The sequence below is a fragment of the Corylus avellana genome, chromosome 2 (genome assembly GCF_965113065.1).
Source record: "Corylus avellana chromosome 2, dhCorAvel1.hap1.2, whole genome shotgun sequence".
Lineage (NCBI taxonomy): Eukaryota > Viridiplantae > Streptophyta > Magnoliopsida > Fagales > Betulaceae > Corylus > Corylus avellana.
This window is the reverse complement of record NC_142491.1, coordinates 6,435,653-6,452,625: the sequence shown is the minus strand read 5'-3', so window position 1 is coordinate 6,452,625 and position 16,973 is coordinate 6,435,653. Positions and strand designations below refer to the sequence as shown.

The 16,973-nt window shown below is 34.4% G+C and overlaps 1 protein-coding gene across 1 annotated transcript; it reads right to left on the bottom strand.

Moving 5' to 3' along the window:
- Positions 1–10,475: 10,475 nt before the first annotated feature.
- Positions 10,476–11,642, bottom strand: LOC132173078 (F-box protein At3g07870-like). The gene has a single exon (XM_059584652.2). The coding sequence runs from the start codon at positions 11,640–11,642 to the stop codon at positions 10,476–10,478; it is 1,167 nt and encodes a 388-aa protein (XP_059440635.2).
- Between the last annotated feature and the right edge of the window lie 5,331 nt (positions 11,643–16,973).

The following is a 16,973-nucleotide window of genomic DNA, read 5'->3' as shown; positions in this document are numbered from 1 at the left end:
AGCTTAGACCATTGCAAGTCCTCCCTTGACCATCCGAACTACTTAAAATTTGCAATAAATAAGTAGAGAGTACAAGGTATCTAAACATTGAGACAGTGCTAAAGCATCGGACCCAAAAACTTAAGCTAGTAGGTAAATGTGCCCAATTAGCATCCAAACCCACAACTAATCCCACACCAACCGGTGTAGAACTCTCTAAACATTCTCCATGTGATTCTTGGAAAGGATGACAAAAAGAAACCAAATATGCTAGAACTGATAATAGAGTGACCTTTTGCAATTTCTCTTTTTTGAAGCAATTATAAACAAGCTTGATTCAAAGCACAAAAACAAGAAAAACAAGCCCAAAAACACAAAATCAGCATTAACAATATTACACCAGAAAGATCTACATGCATGCACAAAACCTACAGCAAGTTGAATAATGCACCAATAATCTTAAATAAATTAAATTAAATTAAAAATTATAGCAAGTTGAACAGCCCCTGAAGAGAAATATAAGAGAAAACTAAAGGAATTGAGAGTGAAAGTGCTTAAAAATTTGTTTGAAATCTCAGCACCCAGAAATAATCTCCACTCAAATCAGCTTTTCAATTCCTAAAGACCCAAAAAGACGATAATATTACTTCACGCTCACCATTTCTCTTCCCCCATTTTCCAGAACAAGCTCAAAGAGAGAGGACGAGAAATCAAACTCACCAAAACAAGCGCAACAAGAGAAAATCGGAGAAATTAAATAAGTATTATCCACATTAAAAGAAAAAAGGCAAAGCAATAGACTGGTTACCAGCTTATAGTCAAAACACCATAGACAACCAACAAAACTACAAGAAAAGCTCAACAATCAAAGAAACTTCACAAAGTTAAACAACAAGCAGAGTTCCAAAAGAAATTATCACTAACCTTATGCAAAACAACTTCGAGAGGACCTTGATCGGACAGAGGCCTCTTTAAATCAATGGGTACAAAAAATATCCCCTTATTCCTGCAGCACAAATAACATTTTATTGGTCAGAAAACAGTCGTGAACTTCAGTCATCAAATGGATAAAGGCTCCCTTCCTCCAAAATGTACCCAACAAAGAAATTTAAATATTGTAGCTTCTACCTAGCTAAAAGAGATCACACATAATTAAGCAAATGGGACAAACCATTTCAGATCAGATAGCCATCAAAGTGTTTCCACTAACAAAAATGCCGGTGACGGTGGGGAGAGGAGAGGAGAGGACGCACGGTGGAGAAAAGGGGTTGGGGAGGAAAAATGGAGAAAGGAAAGGGCTCGGTCGACGGTGGGGGAGAGCAGATCACGGCGCCGGTTTCAGTGGGATACCGGAGCCGGCACCGACGCCGGTGGAGAGAGAAATTGGGTGGAGGGAGAATGGGGTGAGGGAAAATGGGTTTGGGGGGAAATTTTTTTTGGGTGGGGGGAAATGCCTGGATGAACGTTCGTGTTTTGTTTTGATATATATATATATATATTTTTTTTAAACCAGAGGTTACGACGTGGCATGTGCCACGTCAGCGGCGTGCGTTACTGTTCACGCACGCCGCGTAACCTATATCATTACTCATATTCAACACCTAATTGCCGTTTCCATAAAAAATAAAATTAAATACCGCTTAAATTAAGGCCCCTACTTAGTATAAAAAAGGCAATAAAAAAAGAGATATTAATAAATAAGAGAATCAAATAACGAGTAAAATGACAAACATAACCATAAAATATTACTAACTAGAATCTCAATAGATAGTTTAATCGGTTGGAAACTACGCCTTATGAAGCGGAGGTCACTAGTTCGAATTTTCCCCCCTCTCTTGTGTGGACATGTCAAAAAAAAAAAAAAAAAAAAAAAAAAACCTAACTAGAGACCATCAGTGAAAAGAAAATAAATAAATGACAGAAGATGGAAGGTTTATAAAATATTTTATTCAATTACAAACTCATTTATTTATAAATTTCAATTTTTCTCTTTAAATCACTATTTAAGCCTTATTCAGATTTGAATTCTTTTCTTCTTCCCCCTAATTTCCTTATTTGACATTAGTTACCAAAAACTCAATCAATCACTTTCATTATTATTTGGGTAAAGTCCACATACCCCCTTCAAACTATCACCCAATTAACAATGTTCTCCTCAAACTTTCAATTGTGATAATATCCTCCAAGGCTAAAAAAAAGATAAAAATGCCCTTATAGATTTCTCAACAAGACATAAATAGCCCTATAAATTTGAAAAAAAAATAAAAAATAAAAATAGTTTTTAATTATTTTTTTTTTAAAAAAAAAAACGAAAAATTTTAATTTAAAAAAAAAACGATTTTTTTAACGAAAATTTTTTATTTTTTTAACGGAGATTTTTTATTTAAAAACCAATTTTTTTAATTTTTTTTTTGATAAAACGCTTTTTTTTTAAAAAAAAAAAAAAAAGGAAAATTTTTATTTAAAAACAATTATAAAACGAAAATTAAAAAAGAAAACCGAAAATTTTCAATTTTTATAAAAAAATCGAATTTTTTTTTTTATTTTCTTATAAAATGGATTTAAAAAATAAATAAATTTGGCCAACCCTTGGATTTTTTTAAATTTATTTTTTTGTTACTTTTAGGTTTTTATAGAAGTTTTCGTATTTTTTTGTTTTTATTTTACTAAGGGCAATTTCGTCATTCGGGGAACATCGACAATTTTTGGTAGTTTGGATGGAGACATTGCCACAATTGAAAGTTTTGGGGGACATTGTCAATTGGGTGGTAGTTTGAGCCTTTGAGGAGGGTATATAGACTTTTCTCTTATTATTTTTATTTGATTTTTCAACATATTTAACAACGAATCTTTAACTAATTTGCCTTTCTTTGTGAGGTTTTTTTTTTTTTTTTGAGAAATTCTTTGTGAGGTTGATTGGTTTAAAGTATTAATAGATAATTTGATTATCAAGATTAAAGTGAATTCGAAATAATTCCTTTGACAATAAAACCATCAGGTTTTATTGTTCTATTTTTATAATTTCTTTTATTCTAGTCGATATATATATATATATATATATATATATATATATATATCATGTTTGTTTAATTTGTTAATATTTTTAATCAAACATGTCTACTAGAAAATATGCATCTGGATATGAAAACTAAAAAATAAAAATAAATAAGGGAGAAAAACAAAAAAGCTAATTGAATCTCAAAGAGAGGAGCTCTAAATAAGTTTGTTATTAGCAATAAAAACTTAATCAATAATTTTGTATCCCAAAAAGCGATCGAGAAGAATGATTTTTAAAGCAATCTCTCTTGGACAACTCTCATATCAGTGTTAATCCTCCCATCTTGTTCCTTTCCTTTTTCTTATTTTTGTTCTTTTGGTCATCAATTAACTTGTTCAGCCCATGATATATATCTTTCAAATATTTGATGAAATGGCTTTCGCTGATCATCTAAAGATTCATTGTAATTTGCTAGTTTGGTAGGATTCTCATCTGGTTTTGCTATACGGCTGGTTGGGTGATGAGGATCATGGCCAATCCCAAAAACTCCGCTTGTAGCTCATCAACTTGCTGTAATTTTTCTCTTCATGCTAATGATGATTTGCAACATTCTGCTGTAGCTGTAAGATCATTATGCTGGCTATTTTTAGGGTTCTAACTGTTGTTACAGTAAACAATATTTAACTCTTCCATGATCATGGCCATATCTTAAGTATGAAAGTCAACGCATAAGTTAAATATTGCCTTCTAACTAAAGAAAAGTTATGATACTAAATATTCTTGTATCTTCTCTAATTTTATCACTTATATATTAGATCTATGAAATCTAATTTTGATGATGAAATGTGAACAATCATGAATCAAACCTCTCTCTAGCTCTTCGAGTAAGATCATCAGCTATTAAAATACATGTATATAGCCACTTAGTCCCATCGATCAACAAAAGGTAGCATGCATGGTTGACCTTTGTTTCTACTTGCAAAGATTTGAACAAAAAATCGAAGTATGAAACACAAAAACAATGAGAAACTCAAGAATAATCATACACCAACTACGCCTTTCTACTTCATATCACATCATATATATATATATCATGCTTGTTGGAAGGATAACAACTTAAAGAGATAAGAGATAACTATTGCTATGGCTAATCTCAATTAGTTGATATCTAGATGTGTTTGTTGAGATTTTGCAAGGAAGTAGGAGTTGGCTTTGTTTACAAGTCCAGCTGTAGAGATTCAATTTGCAGCAACATATTTGTGTTATCTTCATGATATTTGAAAATAAAAAGATAACTTAATTAAAATTGGTTGGCAATTACCCTGCTGATGTGGTACTTTGCTGATCTGATATGGCGGTGCTAATTAATCCTTGCGTAACGTTAAATACTAAATTCTCGATTTTAAAGAGTTGGCTTAAGTGATAAAAGCCTTTTCCTTGGACTTGGTAGTTGGTAGCATCCCCATTATTATTAGGTTTAAAGTTCGAATCCCTTAAGTGCAATGTATATATATATATATATATACATATATATATATATATATATATATATGTTGAGCTCTAATAAGGATATATAGGAAAAATCACTTTCTTTTCTTTCAAATAAGTATAGTGTTGTAAAACACTTGTTTCTTGACATAAAGCCATATGCTATATTATTTGTTTTTCCTACAAATAATATTCTAAAGTCCCTCATCCACTTTGACAATTGGGTTGTTCTATTACACTTCGTTATTGGAAGTGCGTCCTTAACGAAGTTAGACGCTATAGTCTAATCCTGGGAGGTTGCGTGTCAAAGGATCCGATCGCACCGAGTTATACACTCCGGGAGGCACGAATCAACCTTTAAGGACAACGCTCTTGCGTGATTCTATAGCATTGTGAGATATTTCCATACTCTATTTTCATCTCTTGTATTTTATTTATTTTATTGTTAATATTCATATTGTAATTATTTTATATCAATGAGAATTTGTGCACCATCTAAAATTATTTCCAACAATCTTAAAGGTTGATTATGATGGTTGCACAAATATTTTGATTAGTATCATAACAATAGTATTTAAACTTATGAGAAGTCAAATACTATAAGAGTTTGCGGTATGCAATTCGCATATGAGAAAGATGAAATCAAATATTGAGTGGAAATATTTTGTATTCATTTATCAGAAAAAAAGAATTTAATTTCATGTGTAGTTATTGAAAATGAAAACATTTTTGATTGAAAGAGTTTTCAATTATTTGAACTCAATTTATTGATTGTCAAATAATCTTTTATTGTTGGGTTACTATTCTTACAATAAAAAGAGTTAAGCCCTTTATGATTTTTTTTTTGAACTTAGCATTTTATGTTGTGTTGTGCTAAGCTTACCGGAAAACATCCATGTAGATTAATAATAATTACAATGAATAGTTACTCATGGTGTGATGAAAAAATACATAGGCATTACTAATTGTGTGCAGAGAATACAATTTTGTTGAAGCTTCTAGCAGATAAGCATAACATAGGAGAAAGAGACGTGGTGTGTGCATTGAGTCGATCGGTTCTTACGACACCTAGTTGGTGTGTGATAATGATAATCTATTTTGGAAGATCTTGAAGTAAAGCTGTTGGCTCCACTGTGAGTTTTAAACTTTGATTCATAGGTCTTATTTTTAAGACATAATATACATTTCATTTATTAAAATGGAAAAAAAAATTCAAGTTATGAAGGTGCTCCTTGATTGAATTAAAGCTAGTGCAAAATTTTATAATTATATGAATTTTGTATATGATAAGTGGTGGCTTCTATTAATTCATCTATTTCAAAATTGAAATAGCATCTAGCATTTATGTTAGTAATGACATGCTAGATTAGCATAAATACTTTACAAGTATTTGGTAAATCTTCATATATATCATTCAACTTTCAAGTTTATCTGAAATGCTAATTCCTAATAAAGTATATGTGATTATTGATGTTCTTATATATTGAGGCTCATTTGATATCTAATAAATTTATCATATCATTAGATTGATACCAATGTCATATTTATGAGAATGAGCCAATAATAGTTGATTATTATTTGGTTGAGCTTGATAGTTTGCATATTTATTGGGGCTTTAGTTAAAAGATTTTATTTTTAAAATCTTGATAGAACTTGAAATATGCATCCCTATATATACATATATAATATATAAGGATCATGTTGAAAAATCACAAGTGATGATTAATATTTTTTTTTAAACAGCTTTAGAACTGTCAATTGACAGAAAATAAAGAAGAGGAAGTGACATATCATACTTAGAGAAAGATGAGCTCATAGAAGTCATTTCTTAAAGCACTTGTGAGCTATTAATGAAAATTTATTTTCTTGTGAATGTTTGGTTTATTCCATTAATATTTAGCATGATAGATTTATATATGTAAATCTTGGCTACATCAAGTGGATGAAAAGAAATTAGAATATTGGAATAAATGATTAATTCTATAATTGTCAGTTTTGGGTTATTCACCAAAGTGTGGGGGGAAGCCATTATTTTGTTTGTCACATTCATAAGCATTGTTTGGAATACCTCGAAGTGTGGGGGTATTTAACAAATGTTATGTTACCCAAACTTAAAATGAGGAAACTTGGTTTTAAAACCTATGATTGTGATTTTATTGGTTTTACATGTAATAGTTCATGCTATAGATTCCCTACTATCAAGAGTGATATTTTAGATTACAATAATATTATTGAATCTAAAAAATGTTATTATCTCTGAGCATGTGTTCCTTTGAAAAATAAGGAAAAAATTATTTCATGATTTTTTGGTGCTTCTAATAAAATTGTTGATGATGTGTAAGAATTGAGAAGAAGCAAGTGAGCTAGAACGGAAGGAATCTCGGTAATGATTTTATTGCTTATATTGTTGATAATTATTCAATATGTTATGATGAAGCAATTAAATCTCTTTTTGATGCATTTTTTTTGTTAGAAGCTATAAATAACGAATTTGAATAAATTATGTCTAACCATGCTTTGGAACTCGTTGAGTTACCTTCTAAGAGCAAATCAATTCGTTATATATAGGTGTTTAAGAAGAAGCTTAAACCAGATAATACAATAGATAAGTACATGGTAGACTTGGTAGCTAAAAGATACAAGTAAATGCAAAATGTTGATTAATTGATACTTATTTTTCAGTTACTAAAATTGCATCAATTGGAATGTTATTTGCCATTGTTTATATTTATAAACTTGTTGTACATCAAATGATGAAAAGATTTATATGGAGCAGCCCGAGGGACTAGTAATCCCTGGTCAAGAATATAAAGTGTGCAAACTGGTGAAATCTTTGTATGGATTAAAGCAAGCTCCTAAACAATGGCGTTTGACAAGGTGATATTGTTTAATTTATATTTGATTAATGATGCAAGTAAATGCATAACAAGCTTTACAATAATGAATGTGTCATTATTTGTTTATATTCATAACTTGCTTATTTTGTGAAGTAACATTGATGTTGTGCATGAACTTAAAAGATTTCTTGCATCTAATTTTGATATGTAAGATATAGGTAAAACGAATGTCATGTTGGACATTACGGTTATTAGAGATAATTATTACATTATTTTATCTCAGATATATTATGCTTGAAAGATGCTTAAAAGATTGAGCACTTTGATTATCCACCTATGTTTCCATCATATGATTCAAAAATATATTTGGTTAAGAATCACGGTGATTGTGTTTTGCAAGAAAAATATGCACAAATCATTAATAGCTTGATGTTTTGACAAACTGTATATGCCTTGATATATATTACATATATTATTAGTAGATTGAGTAGATATACTCATAATCATGGTATTGAGCATTGAGATGCTATCTCTAAATTGTTGAGAAACTTTAAAGGCACAATTAATTTTGGTTTGTCATGTTGTGATTATCCTGTTATATTGAAAGGATATTGTAATGCTAACTGGATTTTTAATTTAGATAAGCAAAGCCTACTAGTGGTTATGTGTTTACTCTGGCTAAGAGAGTTATCTCTTGGAAGTCCTTAAAAAAGAATTGCTTAGCAAGGTTTACTATGAAGTCAGAGTTAATTGCCTTGGAAAAGGCAGGAACTGAAGATGAATGGCTAAGAACCTATTGGTTAATTTATTTGTCTTTATAAGCTAACACAGTTCCTCCTATGTGTTTATTGTGATTTTCAGGCTGCCAAAGCTCGAGCAAATAATTTATAATAAGAAAGTGCACAATATTGTGAGGCAGCTTATTGAGACCGGTATATGTCCATGGACTTTGTGAGGTCATAAAAGAATTCTACAGATTCTTTGACCAAGCCACTAGCAAGAACGCTAGTGAGAGAAGCATCGAGGGGGATAGGACTGATACCCAAATCATGACACTGTGATTGATACCCAACCTCTGTGATTGGAAATCCCATGAATGAGGTTTAATGGGAAACGAAGTCACAAGTGAAATGAGGTATGGTACTGTCAATTTATGTTTATTAACTATCTTGTTGAAAAGATTAGTTATGAGTCCATCCCTATGGTGTAAGACAGTACAAGATGCAGAGTGATTAAGGATGAGCTTAAAGCTCTTAATGGATCCATAGTCCCTGCCTGTTGGGATGGGGTGTTCCCTGCACACACTCTTGATGGATACCACCTATATGAGTGTGGAGGTGCTATCTCCTATGAGACTTGGGTAGGTCTCTAGAGCGCTCATGAAAGCCATTTTATGGTGTAATAACAAAAGATGCAGAGTGAGTAAGGATGAGTTTAAAACTCTTAATGGGTCCATAGTCCCTACTTGTTGGGATGAGATGTTCTCTGCACACATTCTTGATGGACACCACCTATGTGAGTGTGGAGGTGGTGCCGCCTCCTATGAGACTTTGGCAAGTCTCTAGAGCACTCATGAAGCCCAGAGGCGCATGGCCTGTATAAGGCGCCAACCCGCTATAGAACAACCCAATTTTCTTTATTTGATTTGATTTGACTTTTGGTTTATTTGATTTGATTTAATTTTTTGTTTTTGGAGAAAGTTATGTGGATGATAAGTTTGTTTAACTTGTGGATTTGGTTAAAAGAGTTTAACTCTACCACGATTCATTAAGTTCCTACTTATTTATCTTAGGTGCGGTTAAAACCTTCGGGTACCACATCGATGCATGCTTTCAATCTCCTTCTATTTTAATGTTTGTAATATGTGGGGGATTGTTGTAATATATGTGTTACAAATATTATTTTTCAGTTGTTTTGTTATTAAAACTTTACAAAGCCATTATTATTTTTTAACCGTTTAAATCATTAAAGTTTTATTTACAAAGGTTTTAATTTTGTTATTATTGACTAGCTATTTCATAAGTCTTCAACGTACTGTCATAAGCTTTTATATATATATATATATATATATATATATATATATATATATATATATGACCGTTTAGAGTTAATAAGTATTATTGTATTTTATAACAACTTTTTGGGAGTTTTTTTATGTTATGACCGTTTGTCATTAGACTTCTTTATGACATTAAAAAAGAAACTTTCCAGCACTTATATATATATATACATATATATATATATATATATATATATATATATATGTTGAGCTCTAATAAGGATATATAGGAAAAATCACTTTCTTTTCTTTCAAATAAGTATAGTGTTGTAAAACACTTGTTTCTTGACATAAAGCCATATGCTATATTATTTGTTTTTCCTACAAATAATATTCTAAAGTCCCTCATCCACTTTGACAATTGGGTTGTTCTATTACACTTCGTTATTGGAAGTGCGTCCTTAACGAAGTTAGACGCTATAGTCTAATCCTGGGAGGTTGCGTGTCAAAGGATCCGATCGCACCGAGTTATACACTCCGGGAGGCACGAATCAACCTTTAAGGACAACGCTCTTGCGTGATTCTATAGCATTGTGAGATATTTCCATACTCTATTTTCATCTCTTGTATTTTATTTATTTTATTGTTAATATTCATATTGTAATTATTTTATATCAATGAGAATTTGTGCACCATCTAAAATTATTTCCAACAAATAATTCATTGGGGCCACATGCACGTCGAAGCCAAGTCTTACTCGATATGTGTTGGGGGCACCTTGTACCAGTCCAGAGTTTGCCCTTAAAGAATGGCTATACGAAAAGGCCATGCCCGGAGGGATTTCCAGTGTCCTTCTAGTCCTAAGTAGATATTATTTTTAAAAAACAAGAGAAAAATAAGTGTTATTTTCTTTTTTTTTTTTTCTTTTTTTTTTTTCAGAAAATAATATTAGGACTAAAAAGACACTAGAAGGGATCCATAGAATAAAGCCTTAAAAGACTATATTTTTCTTTTTATGCAATTGATAATTTCCTATTTAAGGAGACGTCGAAAATACAAAATAATAAGAAAGATCAAATAAAATCAAATCTGTATTTATAATTGATAATTAATGAAGATCTCAAATATTCCACTTCAACTCAATCCTTCCCCGCCTCATCGAGTTCGAACCCGTTTAGGGAAAAGCTTGTAAAGGAAAAACCGGTACTGGTGGGCTGTTCCGATGAGTTGAAACAAGTTCCTTCTCTGTGTGGGTAAAAAGATTGTACAAAATCAGCTGCCCCTTCGCATTCTGTATAATCAACTCTCTGTTTTTCCACAAACCCAATGGCCTTCCCGGATTTTCTATTGAGAGCCGAAGATTCATGAGTTTAGTCCACGACTCCTTCACACCAAATTCAAACAAAACCCTTATCACCAATCCACTGCTTCGGAAACCCATAATGGTGAGAGACCCATTTAGCACCGTACAATCAAAGTAGGAGTAATATGTGGAATCTGCACCGTCCGGGAGCGGCGTTGTTCGGAACAACTCGTGATTGAAGTCGAAGGCAACAATTTTCTCATTATCTTTATGATTATGAGAGCGACGATTTACCACCGCCCACCAGAAAAAAATCCCATCCGCCGCAGTGGTGGGAAAGTTTAGAAAGGGCTGAAGCCGCCGGAGTTGAGTTTGCTCAAACGGCACGCGTAGGTCAAGCAGTCTCCACGTCCCGGTGCTCAGGCTATATACTTCCGGTTGGAAGTGAACTGGATGGTTGAAGTAACAAGTGTTGTAGCCAATACGTCTACGAACATGACTAATCGTCAGCACCTTGAAGTCGTTGGATCTCCGGTCGAAACCGAATCCGACGGTGTCCTGCTGTAAGTCAGAGGGAATCAGTAACATACCAATCTGCCGGCGCGGGTGGCGCGGGTTGAGCGGGAGACACCTGGGAGTGTTTGACGTGGCGGGGTTCCACAGATAGATTATGTGGAGAATGTCGTCGGAAAGACAGAGTAAACCATTACAGGACGCCACAAGCGTAAATCGAAAGAGAGGTCTTCCCTTGAGAATAATTTGAGATTGGCACTCCAGGGTCTGGTCAGAGAGGAAGTAAAAATCCTTCTTGAAATAATCGTTTGATCCTCCATTGTCGGCTTCGTCGAGAAGGAGAGGAGAAGGACGATCGGAGAATCGGAGAATGGATTGGTTAAGGATGTTTTGGGTAAAGAAATCAGGATTTCCGATGAGAGTAGTACGCCAGCTTCGGCAAACGCACCTGAATCGGAGTAGGGTTTTTGGGGGCAGGAGGGTGAGAATATTTAGCACAATTTCTTCAGGCAGATAGGTTGACATTGTGGCTGAGATTTGCTGGTATGGCTCAAAAGGGAGAAGAAACTAGGAAAACTTCGTCCCTTCTTATAGGAGTCTCGCCGCCTTACAAACCCAGATTACGAAGCCTATTCGGAGTGCAAAACAACGAAATTCCTAAACCAAATGGTTTTCTAACTCTGTCCACGTGGCAGATAACTGCGGCCTAGTAAGATTTTCAGCTTTCTTTTCTTTTGTTTCTTTGCGAGAGAAACTCAAGAATAATGACACCAACTATGCCTTTCTACTTATATAGCATGCTTATTGGGAGGGAATAGGCATTTTTGTCTCATAAAAAGACAAAAATACCCCTTCATATAATTAATTGAATATTCTCCTGTTTAAATGAACTAGAAAGAATTGGATTGAGATAACAAGTAAAAGAGATAAAGATAACTATTGCTACGGCTAATCTCAGGTGGTTGATATCTGGATGTGCTTCAGCTTTTTGTTGAGATTTTTGCAGGGAAGTGGGAGTTGGCTTTGTTTACAAGTCCAGCTGTAGAGATTCAATTTGCATGCATCAACATATATGTTTGTGTTATCTTCATGATATTCGAAAATTAAAAGATAACTGAATATGTGGTGGGTACACTTTTATCCCTCTACGTACTATATATATCACCTTGCTAATGTGGCGGTGCCAATTAGCCATTGAGTAAGGCTAAATACTACATTCTTAACCCCAAAGGTTGTCTCAAGTGGTAAAAGTCTTGGATTTGGTAGTTGGTAACATCCTCATTATTATTAGGTTTAAGTTCGAATCCCTTAAGTACAAATAATTTTTTGAGGCCACAAGCATGTCGAAGCCAAGTCTTACTTGATCCATGTGGGGGGCGCCTTATACGGGTTCAAGGTTTGCCCTTCAAGAATGGATATACGAAGTGACCATGCCTCCGGGTTTCTCAATCATTAGAAGAAAAAAAAGTACTACACCATTGTATCTTAGCAGATATGGTGAATCCGGATCCCATAGGAATGGAGAGAACAAAACTAGCAATATTTGTTCTTATCCTCTCAAGAGATGAAAATCTTGAGTGATATGAAAATGTTTGCTTTGGATCCGTATCCCTAGTGATTGGGGATTTCTGACAATTTCATGTCTCTTGAAATCTGTCAAGAAATGAGAGGAAAATCTTGAGGGATATGAACTGAGAGTAAACTCTTTATATATTGACATCTCCTATTTATAAGGAGATGTCGAAAATACAAAATAATAGGAAAGATAAAATCAAATCTGTATTTATAATTGATAATTAATAAAGATCTCAAATATTCCACTCGAGTTGGAACTCGTGTAGGGAAAACCTTTTAAAGGAAAAACCGGTAATGGTAGGGTGTTCCGATGAGTTGAAACAACTTCCTTCTTTGTGTGGGTTAAAAGATTGTACAATATCAGCTGCCCCTTCGCATTCTGTATAATCAACTCTCTGTTTTTCCACAAACTCAACGGCCTTCCCGGATTTTCTATTGAGAGCCGAAGATTCATTGAGTTTAGTCCACGACTCGTTCACACCAAATTCGAACAAAACCCATATCGCCAATCCACGGTTGCTTCTGCTTCTCATCATCTCAAACGGGAAACCCATAATGGTGAAGGACCCATTTAATACCGTCCGGGAAACAACTCGTGGTTGAAGTCGAAGGAAACAATTTTTTCATTATATTTTATAGATCTTTTAAAGAGAATGCTCAATTTTAGCCAATAGCTTTATACATCTCTTAAAGTCTAGAGTAGTATTATTCTTTTTTTACAAGGTAATGCTATTCTTCACACTCTTTTATCACACTCATTTTATATCGTTTCATGTGATGTGTTTTAAATGGCTTCCAATGTTAGCCACTTCAAAAAGCAAAAAGTGGTAGCCAATTAAAATGTACTACATTAACCAACATTAAGTTGGTATATGCATGAGTGTGAAGAGTAACTTAATTTCAAATACCTAATGTCTTTATCGTTTAAGAAATGCTAAATATTACATCCCCATTCTACCATGGATTATTGTGCCAATGCCTATCAATATACATTTGCTCATCTTTTTAAAAATTTCTCTACTTTATTAAATGTTTTTGATAATTTTTGATAATTTTTTTGCTACAGCTAACCAAATTATAGCTAAAAAGTTATTTTGACTATTGGGATGTGATTCATGCGAATGCTCAAAAGTGAGGTTGTTTTCACATTGAAAAATGACATACAATTTTTTAGTAATGCTAGAAAGTATGTTTTTATTTTACAATGTGGATGTAGCAGTCTCAATAAGCTCTTGAATTATTTTTTTAACAAAGATTGATCTAAGAATTGGTTGGAACTGTCACGTCAACATTATAAAATAATTGTGAGATATAAATGTAGTTACTCATAATTATTATTTTTTAACTTTTGACACGTGTCAACATATGATTGAAAAGTATTAAATATTACTTTTGGTTCCAATCACATGATGACAAGTGTCAAAATTGTAATTTTTTTTTTTTTTTGGGTGGTTGAGAGAGGTATTGAGGGGGTATAATAGTGGTTGAGAGAGGGAGCTTTTGGGATTATTTGGAAGTGATATTAATGTAGCATTCACAATTATTGTCATATTCTTTGGAAGTACGGATGAAAGGAAAAAAAGGGGTATATGGCACTCAAGCTTGATATGAGCAAGGTTTACGATCGAGTTGAGTGGGACTTCTTGGAGGCAATTATGATTAAGATTGGTTTTGCGAGAAGTTTGGTGGATAAAGTGATGATGTGTGTTCGCACTACTCTCTCCTATTCTATTTTGATTAATGGCCAACCGAATGGAAAAATTGTGCCCTTTAGGGGAATCAGACAAGGAGAACCTTTGTCTCCCTATTTTTTCATTTTATGTGCAGAAGGGCTTAGCACTTTATTGCGCAGAGCAAGAAGGAGAATAACCGGTTTGCCTATTGCAATGGGAGGTACAAAAATCAACCACTTGTTCTTTGTGGATGATAGTTTGTTGTTTTGTAGAGCTAGTATCCTAGAGTGGGCCAGAATTCAGGAGGCCTTGGAGGTTTATGAGAGAGCATCCGGACAAAAACTTAATCGGGAGAAGACATCCATCTTCTTTAGCAAGAATACAAAGAGAGAAGCTAAGTAGCTCATTCTGTCGGTAGCTAGAGTTAACTCTACTACTAGGTATGAAAAATATCTAGGCCTACTTGCACTTATTGGTAGAGCAAAAGTGAGTTCTTTCTCGTCGCTAAAAGGTAGAATTTGGGATTGAATGAATGGCTAGAAAGAAAAATTCCTTTCACAAGCAGGGAAGGAAGTTCTTCTGAAGGAAGTGGTACAGGCGATTCCAACTTATACGATGTGCCCAAAACTCTATGTAAAGAGATTAGTTCTATGATGTCCAAGTTCTGGTGGAGGCATAAGGGGAATGATGCTCGGATTGTTTGGATGAGTTGGAGTTGAATGGGGAGGGCCAAGGAGAGAGGGGGGTTGGGGTACCGAGATCTTGAAATGTTTAATCTTGCCCTCCTTGCAAAACAAGGGTGGAGACTGTTACAAAGACCTGACACATTGGCGGCAACAATTTTTCGGGAAAAATATTTTCCGAATGGATCGTTTTTGGATTCTAATTTAGGAAGGAAGCCATCGTATGTTTGGCGTAGTATTTGGAACGCAAAACCTCTTCTCAAAGAGGGGCTTGTTTGGCGAGTGGGGGACGATACTTCAATTAGGATTTGGGATGATCGATGGCTCCCAACTCCCGGGTCACATCTAGTCCAATCCTCGGTGAGAATTCTATGGACGGAAGCTAAGGTGTGCGAATTGCTTGACACGAATACAAATTGGTGGAACATGTCATTGGTACATAATGTTTTTGGTGAGGAGGAAGCACGGATGATCTGTAGTACAACAGTATGAAAAGATTAGCTTGTCTGGGTGGGCAAGAAGCACGAGGAATACGTTGTACGGAGTGCATACCACTTGGAGAAGGAGAATAGCCTTAGAGAGGAGGGCAGCTGTTCAACTGTTCAACAAATAGCTGCAATATGGAAAAGAATATGGAAGATCAAAGGTGCTAGAGTGGTTAGAACTTTCCTTTGGCAAGCCTGTAACAATATCCTGCCCACAAAGGAGCTTTTGTTCGAACAGCATATCTCTTCTGACCCACTATGTCCGATTTGTGGCCTGGAAACCGAAACTATTGGGCATATCTTGTGGAGTTGCTCGTCAGCCAAAGATGTGTAGATGAAGTGTGATCCCAAGATTCATAAATGCACTAGTGATGAAATTGATTTTATTCGTATCATGGCCAAACTAATGGACAGATTAGATGAGGACCAGTTGCAGCTCGTGGCTATTGTGGCGAGACAAATCTAGTTAATTTAGAAGGAACTCAATAGTGTTTGGTGGTGATATGGTAGGTCCGTCGTCTTTGATTCGCCATGCAAAGGAGCAGGTTGCGGCCTTTCATAATGCTACGAAGAGAAGCATCAACACGGACGTGGTTCTTCCCCTCAACCCAACCGTGACTTGGACGACACCTCCAGTTGGGTATGTTAAGGTTAATTGGGACGCCTCAATTAACAAACACCAAGCTCAGATGGGTGTTGGAGTTATCGTGCGTGACCATGCATGGAAGGTTTTGGCGATGTTGTGTGCTTGGACTGTGGTGAATTTAGCACGGCGGATGGAACTTCGAAATGTCGTTTTTGAGGGGGATACGCTGGAAATAGTCCAAGCACTGAATAAAGAGGGCAATTGTTGGACGACTTATGGGCAAACCGTGAATGACGCAAAGGATGAAATTGATAAGCAACAGGGATGGGTAGTTTAATATGTTAGCAGACTAGCTAACGGAGCTGCGCATCATTTAGCTTAGCTTGCGTTTATGCATGGGGAGGGTAGAGAATGGAGGGATGACTTCCCGTTTTACGTGCAAGGCGTTGTACCAGATGATGCTTGATTTTGGCTTTGGCCTTTTAAGAGAACCAATTCAAAATATATATATCATGATAATTTTTTTTCCTACAAAAAACTGTTTGATCAATGAGAAAGTAGCAACTCCTGCTTCTTGAATGACCAAGAATCAGATTGGTCTGGCAGTGACAATTAGTGGTATAGCAAGTTTGTTTCCGAAGAAGATACAAGGACGCTAAGAGAGCACAAAAAAAATAATAATAATAAATAGTAAAATAAATACAAAAAGAAGACAAAAAGTTTTACAGTGTCCATAGAATAAAGCTTTAAAAATTACATTTTTCTTTTCCGCAATTGATAATTTCCAATTTATAAGGAGATGTGAAAAGTGCAAAATAATAGGAAAGATAAAATCAAATCATTATTTATAATTG

Bases quoted from the DNA above. Each gene is read 5' to 3' on its own strand.
- LOC132173078 (XM_059584652.2), bottom strand. From the start codon at position 11,642: ATGTCAACCTATCTGCCTGAAGAAATTGTGCTAAATATTCTCACCCTC.